Here is a 15,412-nt window from a genome sequence, read left to right on the forward strand (position 1 = left end):
TTGTGTTTCGTTTACATGGTAAAATATTTGATATTTAGAGTCTAAAAATATTATTTATATACCAAAATTAGCCATCAAAATTGGTCACTAATATATTTATATATAAATACATGTATTGTTTAATTTATTTTTAAGGTGTATTCATATTTCAATATATATTTTATATTAGTGGTTAATTTTGATTGGTCACTAATATATTTATATATAAATACATGTATTGTTTAATTTATTTTTAAGGTGTATTCATATTTCAATATATATTTTATATTAGTGGTTAATTTTGATGTACATCTAGCATGATTGAAATTTAAAAAAATATAATGATTAAGTACTCCTTTATTTGATAATTTGGTAGCTACCAAACAGCTTTTTCTAAAAAGATAAAAATAAAAATATTTTGAAAATGATAAAGCTGTTTTGGAATTTATATCACAAAAACCTATATATATCTTTATAACTAATTTTAAATTCCAAGTTTTTCAAGAACAGGCAAAAACAACGAAGATGGCCGTTTCACAAAAACAATATTATCCATCCATGCAACAGTTATTGGAAATTCACTTTCAAAAAGAAAACATTTCTGTTCACCAAAACATTAATGATCATAACTAAGGATAAAAGTAAACCGAGATAACAGATAAACTGGGGACTAAGCAACAAACTCAGCTGCTATACTTAATATAACACACATCGATTGTCAAATCAGTAAAATAAAAACTTTTGTTTTCCTTACACTAAACAGAAATTAAAGGTAGAGAAAAATCTAGAAAGTTTGTTGATTCTATGCCTTGGAGTCAAAATCACTAGCCGATTTTTGCTTGCTTCTTAAGTTAGCCAACACCCTTGCAGCAACCGACCCTCTTGCTTCGCGAGGATTGGAACAAGTGTCACCCCCCAATGAACACTCAAAGTCGGGTCCTTTAAAGGTCACCAAAGCTCGGAATCCACCTTCATTAAGCAATGTATATATATAGTGCATGTCAAATACATGATAATTCTTCAACATAGGTATACAAGCAACAGAACTGTGTATCACAAGAATCTTGGCTTCTAAACCTAAATTGGACAACTTACCGTCTGATGGAGATACTCGATACATCGGTATGGTCCAAATATTTTCATTGCATATACTGTCTAGTTCCTGCAAGATTAAACAGAGATCTGAGTACTTGTATGGAGATCAAAGGAACAGTTGCCATTGACTGCTAACTAACAGGTTATGAACAGAAGCATTATTATCAGTATTATCTAACAGTCTCCCACTGACAAAGCAACATTCATGGATCATGGGACCCTCTGTAGAAACAGATTAACAAGGCATCATAGATTCGTTAAACCGGTTCCTCTTGTTTTACTCAAACTCATAACTTAAGCATGTGAATGCACCACAAACACCAATCACAACATGCATAATTTAGTATTAGGTTGGAAATTGTCTTGCCTGGCAAGGACTTTGTGCAATGAGTACAGAATCTCCCCCACTTTTCATCTTATTAGATGGAGCTAAGCATGGATCCTCAAGATTTTTTCTTATCCCTCCATGATTTCCTTCCCATGAATAATTACAACCCTCTATAATGGCGTCTATCGTTGTTTCCAGACTATCTTCCACATCTGTCAAGCAAGCAAAACCAATTAACATCTTTTCAACCCACACATGACAAAGTTTAAATGATAGGTGAAAATATCAGTTTGCTTAAGTCAATTATGCTCTCAAATACTATGCCTCTAATGCAAACAAAATTTGATGTGGTCATGAAATAGGGAAAATGCCAATAAGGAAATAACAGGCATCTTTTTTGAGAATTTGCTTGATATTTGAGAAAATTAATTATAAAAGGGTAGTAACTGAAAGAATGTTTTTCCTTTAAAATAAATACTGAGAGAAGCAGACACAAAAAAAAAAGGGACAAGCAACATTATAGGAACATACCAGCTAAAATTCTCTTAATTTTTTCATCACATAGAGCAATATCCTCTTCTATCATTCGACGCTGAAGAGTCTGCAAACAAAAACCAAGTATAAGATGAGTGCAAATGCAGGGCTTTTCACCATTCGAATTATATGAAAGTTGATCTCAAGTAAGCCAATAAATGGCAGTAACAAGCAAAAAAGTTTCTTTCACTATTTTATCAGGTTAATGATAAATAACCAAGTGTAGGTGTCCATAGCCAGCTACTTAAGTGAATTAAACATTAATGTCACTAAGGAAAGCAGTAAAAAGGTTTTTACCAGCTCATTCTTCTCTCGATTAAGAACAGCGAGGGATGTTTCTGACAGTGTCTCCCCCTTTGAATCTAATAAAAGATTTTGGAGCTTCTCAATATTTGAATGAGAATTATTTGCAACTGGAGCAGATTCTTCATGGATGCCTTTTTCAGAATCTTTAGAGCCCCAAATCTTATTACAAGCAGGTTGATTGTTAGTCCCGCCCTCAGTAATAGGACTCATTGTTGGATCAACCTTCACAACCTGCCAGACACCATTACCATGCAGATGGATGAGAGAAATAACAAATATTGAAATACATCTTTGAAAAATCTTCTTATGGAGGAAAACTACTAAGTAGGGGAACAAAAATACTTCTTTGTAATTTGGAGAATATAGGTGTAAAATTGGTTAACTTACTAACCTCAAAAACCAAGGCACATTACAAACTTTCAATAGAAAAATATTATCTTAAAACAAAACTTAAAAAGTGAACACAGACTGGTGAACTAATAATCATTCATTGTGGATGCCAATATCTGCACATTCTGTCATTACTAAACAGACAAGGGGTAACAAAACTAAACTACATAAAAGAATTGAATTTAATCCCTGCTAGCTCAATTCTTAGTTCCAAGGTAGTACACCAACTGAGTCAAAATGATAATTAAAAAAAGAGTTAGTGAGAAAGTAACATTTGAAACCTTAATAGGGTGTGTAAATCCATTGGAGTCGTGTTGCGTGGACTTATTTTCCATATTCTGATCTTCACTAACATGTAAAGTATTGACATTAAGCTGGCATTCCTTATTTTGAGATGGAACAACAGAAGAGTTGTTCAAATCCATATCCTGGGCCTCCTTGACAGAACCACACTCTGCAATGGTACATCTTTTGTTGTTCTCTTTTTGCTGCAGTGATTCTATATTATCACTGCTTGGCTTGCTAGCAAGGCCAACATTCATGCCCTTGCTTATATGTGATTCTGTCCCCTCGGCACCTTCTGCATTTGCATTTTTCTCTCCTAGGGTTGGTTCTTGCAAACTGTTGGAGTCGGTTTCTCTACAAACACAAATATATTGCACCAAAAAATGTCAAAAGGAAACATAAATGGCAATGACTGATGATCAGAGGAACATCAAGGCTCTGGGACTTCTGATGATGTGCACAGAATCTATTTCTGCGATATTCTAATCATCCAACTATATTGGTTGTAAATGTCATAAGCGTGAAGAACTTTTACTGCCTGACATATTCACACAAGTTCAAGAGGTAAACTCGATAAAGCATGAACTGGCATCAAATACAGAAAGAGGATGTAAAAAGTTGAAAATATTGTAAAATCAACCTAAATCATGAGCTACAAAATGGGAAAGGAGAACTTCACCAACCTAGAAAACCATTCTGATATTACTTCAGAATAAGGAAGCAAATGGAAGAACTCAACAACTGGAGTGATACTCCAACTGCTAGAACTCATTTTGACCAGAGGACCCTGCAACCTATACCCAAGAGAAGACAAATCATTATGCAGAAAAATAAACAAAGTTTGTCTCAAGTCAGAATTCTTTATCAAAACGAAGTCTGCAACAAATATTCAAGCATTATAAATCCTGAACACAAGTACCACTTCAAGTACAATGAGAAGATTCAGGTCAGCCTGTTGCAGACACCACTACACTATCAATGGAAAAGCTGGTGAAAGTGATGTCATTCACCCTTGGGACTAATTCATTAGCCAACAGCCAAAAAAGGGCAAGTGAAGCAAACCTTTGAATTAAATCTCGGATATGAACTCGGTTAGCCTCTTGATTGATCAACTGGGAGCACTTCATTATAAAAAAGCATGAAGCTTCTTTCTCTTTGCTCTCAGAATAAACGGTGTAGCTTCCCAAAACTGTAATATCAGTCTCATTGACACCTGTATTGCATACAAAAATCATATTCAACTTTCCATTACAAAAAAAGTAAAAGAGAGAACAATATATGATTCAATAACAGCCTCAGAATAGATGGAAAGAATAAACAAAAACATGCCGCAAAATGTTGTAACCAGCTGCATCGAGAACTTCACTACGTTATATAGATTGGATATGGAAAAATAGTATGCTAATTTACAACTAAGTGCAACGGCGGCTCACAATAGACATGGCAATCATTTTTGTACAAGGATAATTACCTGCAGCTTCCTTTACAGCAGAGTACCCAATTTGCATAAACTTTGTATTTTGAAGTTCATCAATGACTTTTCGCTTTTTGTAGCACCTAGTTCCACTTTCGCTTGAAACAATAGAGCTTAAGCTGGAGGCATCCACATCTTTTTCAATCAGTGACCACACCCCCTTAGTGATGGAACTAGACAACAAGAAGCAATTTTCCATCTTACAGTCAACTAAAAGAACAGCAACTTTTGAAATAGGCCATCCCTCTACATTAGGAACACTTTTCGATGGATCCAGAGATCTACTTATATTACAAGCCTCCATGATCTTTTCTTCTGTTAATGATAGCTGATTCACCGCATCGACAAGCTCAGTTTCATCAGACTTACGTGTCCATTTCATATGTGCTAACAGACTTGGCCTCAGAGACACGGCCAACTTGCAAAATTCATCAAATGGTAGAAAATCTAGCTCCGGGTGCTGCTTTCTGTAGTAATAGTTATACAGCAGCACAACAGAATGCACCTAATGCCAACAACCAGAGTCATTAATAAATAACTAGGAAGACAATCATTTCTGCATACATTTCAATAAAAAGCATACTTGTGAACCTGTGATGCTTGCATTTCCTAATTGTAATTGACTAAACTGGAAAAGTATTATTGAGAAACCCTGTTTCAAAAGAAGACTATTATACCTTGTTCTATGTCACACACTTCAATGATGGTCAAAACAAGTCACATAGGTTAATCTTTGGATTGCTATGATTATTGTGCATAGATTATAGAGATGAAAAAAAGAATACCTGTTTTGCTATTGATTGCTGTTGAGATAGTGCAGGACTATCTTGGCTAGAAGCATTTGCAGCAAGAACTGGGTCAACCAATAATTCAAGCAACACCGAAACTACATTTGATGGTTCCATCTTCAATCCACTGATATATCCTTCCAATCACCCAAAGATTTCAGCTGTCACAAAAATAAGTATGACTGCAAAGAGAACAAAACAAATTGTCACCATTTCTAAAAGGCAACATTTTTAATTTCAACAAACTAAAAGAAAAATAACATTTTTGCAACAACTCGGGATAACAGAGAATATTTGGCTGGACATGCATGCTATACACACTCAAAATCCCAACTTCACCACACATAAAGTATTTGAATATTCCGAATAGAAACTTGACCCCTTTACCTATCCCATGAAAAAAAGTACCCAAACAAACCGTTTAGAAATTAAGATTACGCCTTTTTACCCGGAATACACAAATAAAGATTTAATAGAAGAAGAGTTAGAGAAAGGAGAGAACTTGAAAATTGAAATGCAGACAGTAGAAGCATTACTCACTATTACTCACAGACTCACTGTTTAAGGTTCTCAGTTATCAGTTCTCAAATCTCAATTCTGAATTCTGTTTGTGAAATGTGCAAGAGAAACTCTGAAATGTTGTGTGAAGAATGAAGAGTGAAGAGTGTGACAGCAAAACACTTGAAATAGCAATTGACACACTCTCACTCCGTCAGCTTTTTCCGGAACAGTTATTTTGGCTCAAAAAAAGAAAAGATAACACAACTGAAGGTTTTTTATATATGTTTTTTAAATCTGTTTTTTTTTTTAATTTACGATTTTCTTAAATGAATTAATAAGACTACTACTTAAAAAAAATATTAATATTTCTATATATACTGCAGATTAAAAATTATTATTTTTTTATGTTAAATCATTAATTAATTATTATAAAATAATTTAGTCATTTTATTATTTTAATTTTTTATTATATTTAAATAAAATTTATTCAAAAAAAGGCGAGTAAGATTCAAAGGAAGTTTTGTAACTATTTTCCGACATACCTATAATAATCTTAACACAAAGGTCGTCAATGGAACAAAACAATCTGGAGATCTGATACTCTTTTTCTTTTCAACACTAAAAAATCTCATGGATTTGATCAGTTTTATTTCTGATAGGCATGATCTTCAGATAAGAGGCAAGTCTAGAACATACATAAAATTAAAAAGAAAAGATAGACATATTAAAGAATCAAGTTTTTAGAGAGAGAGAGAATTTTGACAAGTATTTATGATGAATATTTCACCATGAATTTTTTATTGAAAACTGAGTTGATCTATTACAAGAATGGATGCCTCTATATATAAAAGCTTACAGATAAGTCTGAAATCTACACAATCAATAAAAACAGAATATGCGGCAGATAAAAAGGAATTTTATCTCCTATTACATCATTACATAGAATCTAGTCATTTTATTATTTTAATTTTTTATTATATTTAAATAAAATTTGAACCAAAATGTTTATGCGCACTATTTTTGGGAAACATTAATTTGGCTCTTCTTTCTAAAAATGGAAAAGATGGTGTATTTTTGTTTAAAATTGACTAATAATGTATAATTGCACATGAGTATACACTGCAAAGGGGCCTAGGGGCCTGTCCACGGACGGGAGTAGATCCTCTCCAGTGAATAAAAAACTGGATGGTGTGCAGTGTTTAATCTAACCATTCACCACATTCTCTCTCTTATTTATTTCTCGTCCCACTATTAAAATCAAAGGTGAGAGATTGCACTGTATTTTGTCAAGTGTTGAAAAAACTGGAAAGGATCCATTGGACGGACATGGAGAACACGTGTTTTAGCACACAAGAGGCGTGTTGCAACATGCAGGTTGCATGTTGGCCCCATGTCACGTGGAGTTGGATGCTAATGCAACATATAATTTGCGTATTGAATACTTTTTATGTTATTTGAAATTCTATTTATAAATATGAAATTTGTTATCATTTTATTTCCTTGTGAGGGAGCTATTTTAGTGTATTAATAGTTTAATGGAGAGTAGTGTAAATACACCAATATATTACAATGGTAAAATTATACGAAATACATGTGAGGGTGTGTATGCTTTGCATGTGAGAATCTGTTTTTTTATTATTATTATTCCATTCATTGTGACATTTGCATAACTAAAGTATAATTTATGTCAAAGTATAGAAAGTGATATCTTAAAGAGAGTGAGCAAGTACAAGACTCCCATTATCATATTTGGCGGACTAATACAATTTGATACTATGCTCATTATTGACGAAACAAGTATGCAGCATATGTTTCATATTCATAAGCAAACTCATGTGCAAGAGTCAAAGATTGAGTTGCATGTTTAGTTTGAACATATAGTTGCGGAGAAGATTCAACATGACTTAGATATGAAAAATTATAGAGTTGAAGTGTACGAAAGAATGAATAGTATGAGTGAAGAGGATTTCGAAGCTAACTACTGATGAGTTTGGAAAACTCAGATTTATTTTGATGATGAACAAACATTATTGAAATGATTGATTGCAAAATTATTAATTATGATTTTCATATAACATGTGTTGATTAATAATTTTGCTTGCAGGTGTTTTTTTATTGGGCCGAAAATAAAAAGGAAAGTTGATGCAAGCCCAAACTAAAGTTGACATTCAGCATTAATATATCCTTTTATCCATATAGCTGAATTGATTGATATGTCACTTGGGCCAGTTTACTCTATCATTGCTACAAGCCCAATTTAAAATTATTGCTAAAGATCCCATGCTTGGTCCGAAAACTATTTGAGAAAGGAAGCAAAATTGCTGCATGCCTCCAACGGATTCCATTTCTCACTTTGAGATGGATTTCAAATTTTAATTTGCTAAGCATTGGAAACATAAGTGAGAGAGAGAAATTGATTTGATTGCTTTAATGACCCTACACGCCACTCAGTAAAGGGAAGTAGAAAACTTGAGTACACTTTTATTCTTTCACTTTGCTACATTAATTATTAATCAAATTCATTGAATATATTCTTTCTTCTCTCTCATTTCTTTCTTTTCTTCAGTCAATATCCAGGAAGCCATGGAAGCTACTTTAAGCTACTAAAAGGAAAGAAAAGCACGTCTCAAGACCATCATGATGATGGCAAGAAAACATAACAAAATAAAAGTATGTTGTGGCTGAGATTTTCACCAAAAATGGTAAGATTTGGTGAGGTAATCTCGAGCTCTTCATACCCAAAAAGAAAGAAGATTCGGCCAGCAAGGAAGAGATCATTGGAGACATGGCTTGTCTCTGATTCTGCTCAACCACCACAGGAAGTAGCTAGAGTGGCAAAGTGATGGAAGAGGCAGAGATTGGAGCAGATGAAGTCATCATCATCATGAAGCATCAAGGGCCAGAAATCTATCTTGGAGAGCAAGCCAAGGATGGAGAGCTCGGATTGATGAAGAGTGATGACCAAGGAAGAACTAGAGGTATTTGCATGTTGGGTTTTGTATGGGTTACCTCCTCTCTCTCTTTGGCCGAACCAGTTTTGTGTGAAGGAAAAGAAGTTAAGCTTGGTTTTTGTTTCAACTGTGAAGGCTTCTCCTCTTCTATAAAAAGGGTGAACAGTCACGGTTTGATTCAAGGAGTTAGAAGTAAACAGTGAGAGTGCAAGGCACAGAAGTCTCATAGCTACCTAAACTTACAGATTTTCTTTTCCTTCAATGTATTATGTTTTGTATTTTCTGTTTAATTTTGTCATGTCTTGAGTCTCATGGAAAAAGGCAAACAATGAGATTTGTATGAAAAAGCCATAGAGCGGAAAAAGGCAGAGAGTGCAAAATTAAAAGAAAAAGTCATAGATATCCTTAGAGTTCCTTTGTTCATCTATGTTGTGTTTCATGATTCTGTGGAAATCCCTTGTAAGTTGGGTTAGCACTTTACAGTTTGTAATCTGGATGATTATAGTGAAATTCCATCATTGTTGTGATGGAGACTGGATGTAGGCTGCATTGTACTTAGCAGCTGAACCAGGATATATCTGGGTGTAATTTTCTCTCTCTACTACTCCATTTCTGTTTCTACTGCACATGAGCTAAAACAAAAAATATATCGTGCCAAGTGACGAGACAAAAATAAAAGTCTCGTGGCTAGGGATGAGACAAAAACAAAAAAGTCTCCTCAAAGACCAGAAAGTGTAATCAAGCGAAAAGGGGGCTAAGATTCAACCCCCCTTCTCTTAGCCACTGAAACCATCAACTACGAAATCAGTGACAACAACGAAGATGGTCACGAGGTAGGTGAGGCAGTCGTGTAAAATGTAGTGGTTTCACGTACAGTTAGTCAACCCATCGATGTTCCACCTTTTATGCATAGTTTGGATATTGACGTCATACATGCACCGGAATTCCCTAAATATGTAAACACGAGTGAGTAATATATTTTCTTAGTTTATAGTTTGGATGGATTGATGAGTGACCATTTGTTTTTTCTGTAGATGTTGCTTTTTAGGACAGTGAATTCATGATTGGGATAGAATACAGTTCTAGACAGTTAGTGGTCACGACAATTAGGAGTTATAATATCTCTAGAGGAGTAGATTATATTGTGTATGAGTCTGAGACATAGACGTTCTATGCAAAATGCAAGACGTATAGTCGTGGGTATGATTGCCTTATTCGAATTAGCTTGATTTAGAAAAAGGTTGTTAGGAGATAAAAAAAAGATATATATAATAGGAAGCACACGTGCACCATGGGAACGATTTCACAAGATCATTTCAAGTTGAACTAAATATAGTTGTGGAGGCTATAAAGTCATTGTTTGAATCTGACACATCTCTAAAGATGAAATTTATAATTGCAAAGTTCAATTTAGGTTCAACTACACTATTAGTTATCGTCAGACTTGGTAAGCTAAGAAAAAGTCCATTGAAAAAAATTTCAATGATTGAGACGAATCTTACCAAACTCTGCCAATGTGGTGCACTGTAATGTTCAGTAGATGTCGGACTCAGTTGTCCAAATAAAAATACGACCCCTATATAACGGGACCGAAGAGGTGAAGAATGTAAGGATATTGCATTGGATATTCTAAAATTTTAATCCAGGTATTAGAGCGTTTCGACATTATAAGTCTTTAGTTAAGATTGACGATACAACACGAAAAAATAAAAGTACCTTTTTAGTTGTAATTACACAAGATAAAAACTAAAATATTGTGTCGATTGCTTTTGCCATCCTAAAAAATGAAATCGCTAATGCGTGACACTCTTTTCTCTAGTGACGACACCAAACAAGAAGAAACAATTCTCTATATCATTGTCAATTAGAAGAACACCAACTTTTGAAATTGGCCATCCTCCCTCGGAACATAATAAGGATGTGCATATGTGACAAGCATCCATGATGTTTTAAGGTTGTAGAAGGCTTAGAGAAGGGAGTTGAATATATGACCTTCTTTTACTATAATGAAATAACTCTTTTAAAACACACTTTCTGTCTGAATCTGTTTGAACTCAGCAGCGGAGAATTTATGAGACCATTTTATTTTGTCTATCAGAAAACAGAACAGAGAAGGAAAGAGAGAAGCTGACACCATCATGTATCCTGGTTCAGTTGCCTTGTGCAATGCAACCTATATCCAGTCTCCACCACAACAGTGGTGGAATTTCCACTATAGTTAAAGTATTACATACACCAATTCCACAAGATTGACCCAATCCTTTCACTCTCAAGTTCTAACCTAATTTGACTTGGCTATGCTAATACTTCACTCTTAGTGCTAACCCTACTAAGAAAGGGGTACCTCACAGGTACAAGATACAAAACACAAAATCAACCTAAAGAAATCTGAAATCACTCTAGCCTTTTTACTCAAGTGTATCACCCAGCCTCTGTTCACTCTTAGGCTATTACTTAAGCTCTTTCATTCTGCCTTTTACCTCAAAAAATTACAGAGAGATAAACATTAAAAATAAAATTACAATCTGTAAAACATGAAGAAGATTGATACTTCAACAACCTTTTTGCTATGTGATGAACCAGATTTGCTTGCCTCTGATTTAGTTTCTCATTCTGATGGAATGCTCCTTTGACTAGGAAGCATTGTCCAAGTTGATGAACTTTTTCAGAGAACTCTTCTCAGAACATAAACCTCAATACGTTGTTCTCTCTCCTTGTCTCCTGAAGTTGAAGAACTTTGTTTTGTATATCTTTGCATGTTATTGAGTTGCTCCTCTTCCAAGTCAACTTCTCGAGTTGTCTCCTTTTCTGTATATCTTAGCCATTCACTTTCTTCCATTAATCCTCAAATTGAAATACTGAAACAAATCCCTTTTTCTTGACCGAACAGAGCAGCAAGAAAAAATTATTTCCAATGATAAACCCAAATCTAAACCCTTGAGATACTACTTGGTCCCCAAGACACAAATTTGACCATAGATTTACAGCAGAGCTTAACAGAGATCACTTTCTTCATTTATCCCAATTTGGAGTGGCAGAGAGTTAGAAAAGAGGAGAAGAAAGCAATATGCATGCAAGAGGAAATAAGTTACATTTAACCTCTGTCTTAGCCTAAGATGGGTTAATTTTGGTGATTAGACCTCAACCTTTTTGCTTAACATTTCTCTTTCTTTTCTTCTTTGATGAAAGACTTAGGAACGAAACTTTCTCTCACTTTTCTGAATTCTGATCGAAGAAGAAAAGGGTGAATGTTGCTTTACTGGAAGCAATTTGGAGGGATTGGCTTGAGAGATGAATTCGGGTTTGGGTTGGTTCTTTTCTAGTTCAGCTCATTTGATTTCTTTGCTCAATCAATTTTGGGCTTTAAGTGATATAGCCCATTTTTGTTTTTGGTTTGATCTCCATTCTATTGGACTATTACAATATTTTTTTTTGCCTGCATCACTTCAAATAAAAGTGATCAAATCTGATTGGGTGATTAGTCCAATAAAATAATATTTATCATTATTAATTATATTAGTTAATTTCTTAACTTAACAATGTTTTCTTTGGCTATAGTGGGTTTGAATTCCATGTGTTAAGAGACTTGGCCTTAGGACTACAAGAACCTTACAGAATTTATCATAGTCCAAAAATTCAACCTCTTTATTATCTCTTCTGTAATAGTAGTTATATAGCAACACTGCAGAATGTATCAGATAATCATATATTTTATTATTAATTAGGAATACCATCAAATATATTTTCTTATATGATATGATATATAGTTTTTTGTCCGTCTCTTATAGTTCAAACTAACATTTAAAAATAAGTTATAACATGGTTATTATTTTCTAGATCGGTTACTCGACAAAACATTATATGCTCCTTAAAGTCAAGTTATAATGTAATAATTACATAGTAGAAATAAACATTCATCCAAATTGTTATAAGATCACATGAAAAAGACAACGAAAGGAGAATCTCTTACAAAACTCGTAACCAATATTCGAATAAACAATGACTTGAACATTGAAGTATATTTGACAAGTACCCACACTATATTGTGTTGAAGGAAATCCGAGGAATTGCATAGCACTCAAGCAAATTGACAAGCTATACCTCGGTTGAAGCTTAGGCATACTAGAAAAGTTATGATACTTGCAATTCATAGATTACATAATAAAAGTTTTAACAGCATGTACCATAATTCTTTAATTCAGCTGACATCTCTTAATCTTCTAAGCACAGGGTAAAACAAAGTAATTAAAAATAACTACCTTGTTATTGTTTATAATGTAAATATAAAATTGTTTTAGAGCAAAGGTAAAATTGTTGGCAGCAATGGATCAACCAATTATTCAAGGAATGCTGTTATTACATCTGATGGAGATGGACCCATCTTTTATAGTATATACATGATTCAATACTAAACGAAATCTAATAATATATCAGATACTCTACCATATATGACAAATGTTTACTAATTTTCTGACAAATATCATGATCCATTTAAATAATTGTTTACCAATTTTGTGTTAAAATTTAATTTTCAATATCATATTTTAGATATTTTGTCTTAATTAGATATACTGTTCACGTAACAAATCAGCTACTAAATCACACGTTATGTATTTATATATAAATATAAATATAAATTATATTATTTATTTTTAATACATATTTTATATTATAATATATACTAAATATGAATGTTAAATTTAATAACTAATTTTAATATATATGTTAATTTTTAAAATTAGAAAAGTAAAATCTCTCTCCGATCCCTAACCATTTATAAAAAGGATTTGGTGCTCCCTGACCAATAAAAAATAATAATGCGATCCTTATCCATTCTCTCCATGTGACCGAAGAGACCCTATAACAATTCTTCCGTAAAATGTAACCGAAAAATGCTACGTGTAATGATAACTCTCTGACGTGGATTCAAACGATTTGATGAGACAACTAGGTCCTTGCACAATCATAAAAAACGTTGCCGTTTTGATGCACGATGGAATTAGATTCTATCATACATTCCTCATTCTCTCCCTGACATATCACACACTCTCACTCTTTGCCCTCATCTCACACATAGAATTATCGTAAACCCTAGACACTAGCAGACTTTCCGCCAGAAACGACACGAAGGAGAGTCAGCGAGGGCGAGTTAACTACGCAGTAACGTGGCGTTTGCTGACGGAGGTGGTGACGTGTTGTTGACGGAGCCGCACTTCTATTTTTGGAGGTTAGTTTCTTCAACCGTTTGTAAACCACATCATTGTGGTCCTTCATTTGTATATTTGAAGCAAGTATTCTTCCCATAGACCACCATAAAGTATGATATGTGCATTGTTTTACATTTGTGAAGAATAGTCACTTTCACTAGGGTTGGATTATTACTTCAAGTAAAGTTTTTTTGTCTGTTTTAGGTATATTAATGTCTGTTAATTATAATTTATTTGTGACTTACTGAGTAAAGTTTATATATTGCAGATGTCTGTTGAGATTATACCAGTATTTCACCATGGGGGGTGGTTTGAAAGAGACAAAAATGGAATGATCTACTACCTTGATGGTAAGGTGGAGAGATTTCCCAAGTTAGACATTGACTTTGTTAATTTTAAGGATTTAGAGGAGATGTTCAAAGGTTTAGGGTATACCGAGTACAAGACTATGTATTGGCAAGACCCCACTGCCCCTTACCTAGAGGCTAGCCTTCACATTTTGAAAGGTGACAAAGAAATTAACCAGATGTGTGATAACAAGATACCAAATTTGGAACTGATGAGTTGCATGTGTATTTTGATCATCCTGTGAGCCAGCCAGTTGTGAATGAAGCAGGAGATGTTCCTGTAAAGTTGAATGATTCTTCCACTGATGATGGCTATGAGAACGTTGAAGATGAGGCTTATAAGCCTTCTCCACCTGGTTATGAGACACTAAGCAACAGTAGTAGTAAGGAGTTAAGGTCAAGGAACATGCCTAGAATTAAGAGTAAGAAGGACACACCTAAAAAAAAGACAATGACACTTAAGAAGAAGAGAGCAACACCTAAGAAGAAAACGGTGACACCTATGAAGAAAAAAGTTAATGATGATGATGGCCTATCTCCTAAAACCAAGAAGAAAAATAAGAGATATGTGGGGAGGACAAGAAGGCATATCTTGGATAGGGATGAGGCTATAAATGGGCCAAGGCAAGGACAACATGTTGGAGACAAGGGTCCGAATTGTAATGACACTATGGGTGAGAATGAAAGCCCAAATGAAGTGCCTAGAGAAGGGGCCAATGATGAGCCCATTGTAGAGGAGGTAGATTCTGATATTGCTAAGCCATATCAGTATGAGTCAAAAGCATTCAACTTTTCAATTTCTTCTGATGATGAGGGCAGAAAGTCTAAATTTCATGAATTTGATGATGACACTACTTATGGTGAGGTGAATTTTTAAATTGGAGAAATGTTTGACACTATGGTACAATTCAAGCAAGCATTGAAGGGCATGTTCGTTTTTGAAGGGAAAGAGTTAGAGTATATAAAAAATGAAAAGCATAGAGTGAGAGCAAAGTGTACGGAAGAGGGCTGTCCTTGACTAATCCTAACTTGCTGGAACATCCAAGAACTGTGTTTTCAAGTCAAAACATATGTTAAGGAGCACACTTGTGGTAGAAATCTTACAAGTAACATGGCAAGTAGATCATGGGTTACAAGCAAGCTAGTGAAGAGGTTGGTCACGCAGCTGCAACTATCACCTAAGAAAGCTTTAAAGCACGTGAAAGAGGACTATAATGTGCATATCCA

At 34.2% G+C, this 15,412-nt stretch overlaps 1 protein-coding gene across 3 annotated transcripts; it reads right to left on the minus strand.

The window, feature by feature from the left end:
• Positions 1-511: 511 nt before the first annotated feature.
• Positions 512-5,908, minus strand: LOC130945052 (uncharacterized). Of its 3 annotated transcripts, none has more exons than XM_057873709.1 (11): positions 5,720-5,908; positions 5,177-5,361; positions 4,389-4,896; positions 3,980-4,130; positions 3,601-3,711; positions 2,914-3,271; positions 2,234-2,473; positions 1,934-2,003; positions 1,442-1,614; positions 1,075-1,141; positions 512-948 (listed from the first exon to the last, which is right to left on the minus strand). In XM_057873709.1, exons 2-11 carry the CDS (start codon positions 5,294-5,296, stop codon positions 782-784), a joined length of 1,965 nt encoding a protein of 654 aa, XP_057729692.1. In that variant the 5' UTR covers positions 5,297-5,361; positions 5,720-5,908; the 3' UTR covers positions 512-781. The 3 variants fall into 3 exon arrangements, with proteins under 3 accessions (XP_057729692.1, XP_057729693.1, XP_057729690.1); XM_057873710.1 differs by having other exon boundaries at positions 5,738-5,902; XM_057873707.1 differs by having other exon boundaries at positions 5,730-5,889.
• Between the last annotated feature and the right edge of the window lie 9,504 nt (positions 5,909-15,412).

The sequence above is a fragment of the Arachis stenosperma genome, chromosome 8 (genome assembly GCF_014773155.1).
Source record: "Arachis stenosperma cultivar V10309 chromosome 8, arast.V10309.gnm1.PFL2, whole genome shotgun sequence".
In the NCBI taxonomy this organism is placed as follows: Eukaryota; Viridiplantae; Streptophyta; class Magnoliopsida; order Fabales; family Fabaceae; genus Arachis; species Arachis stenosperma.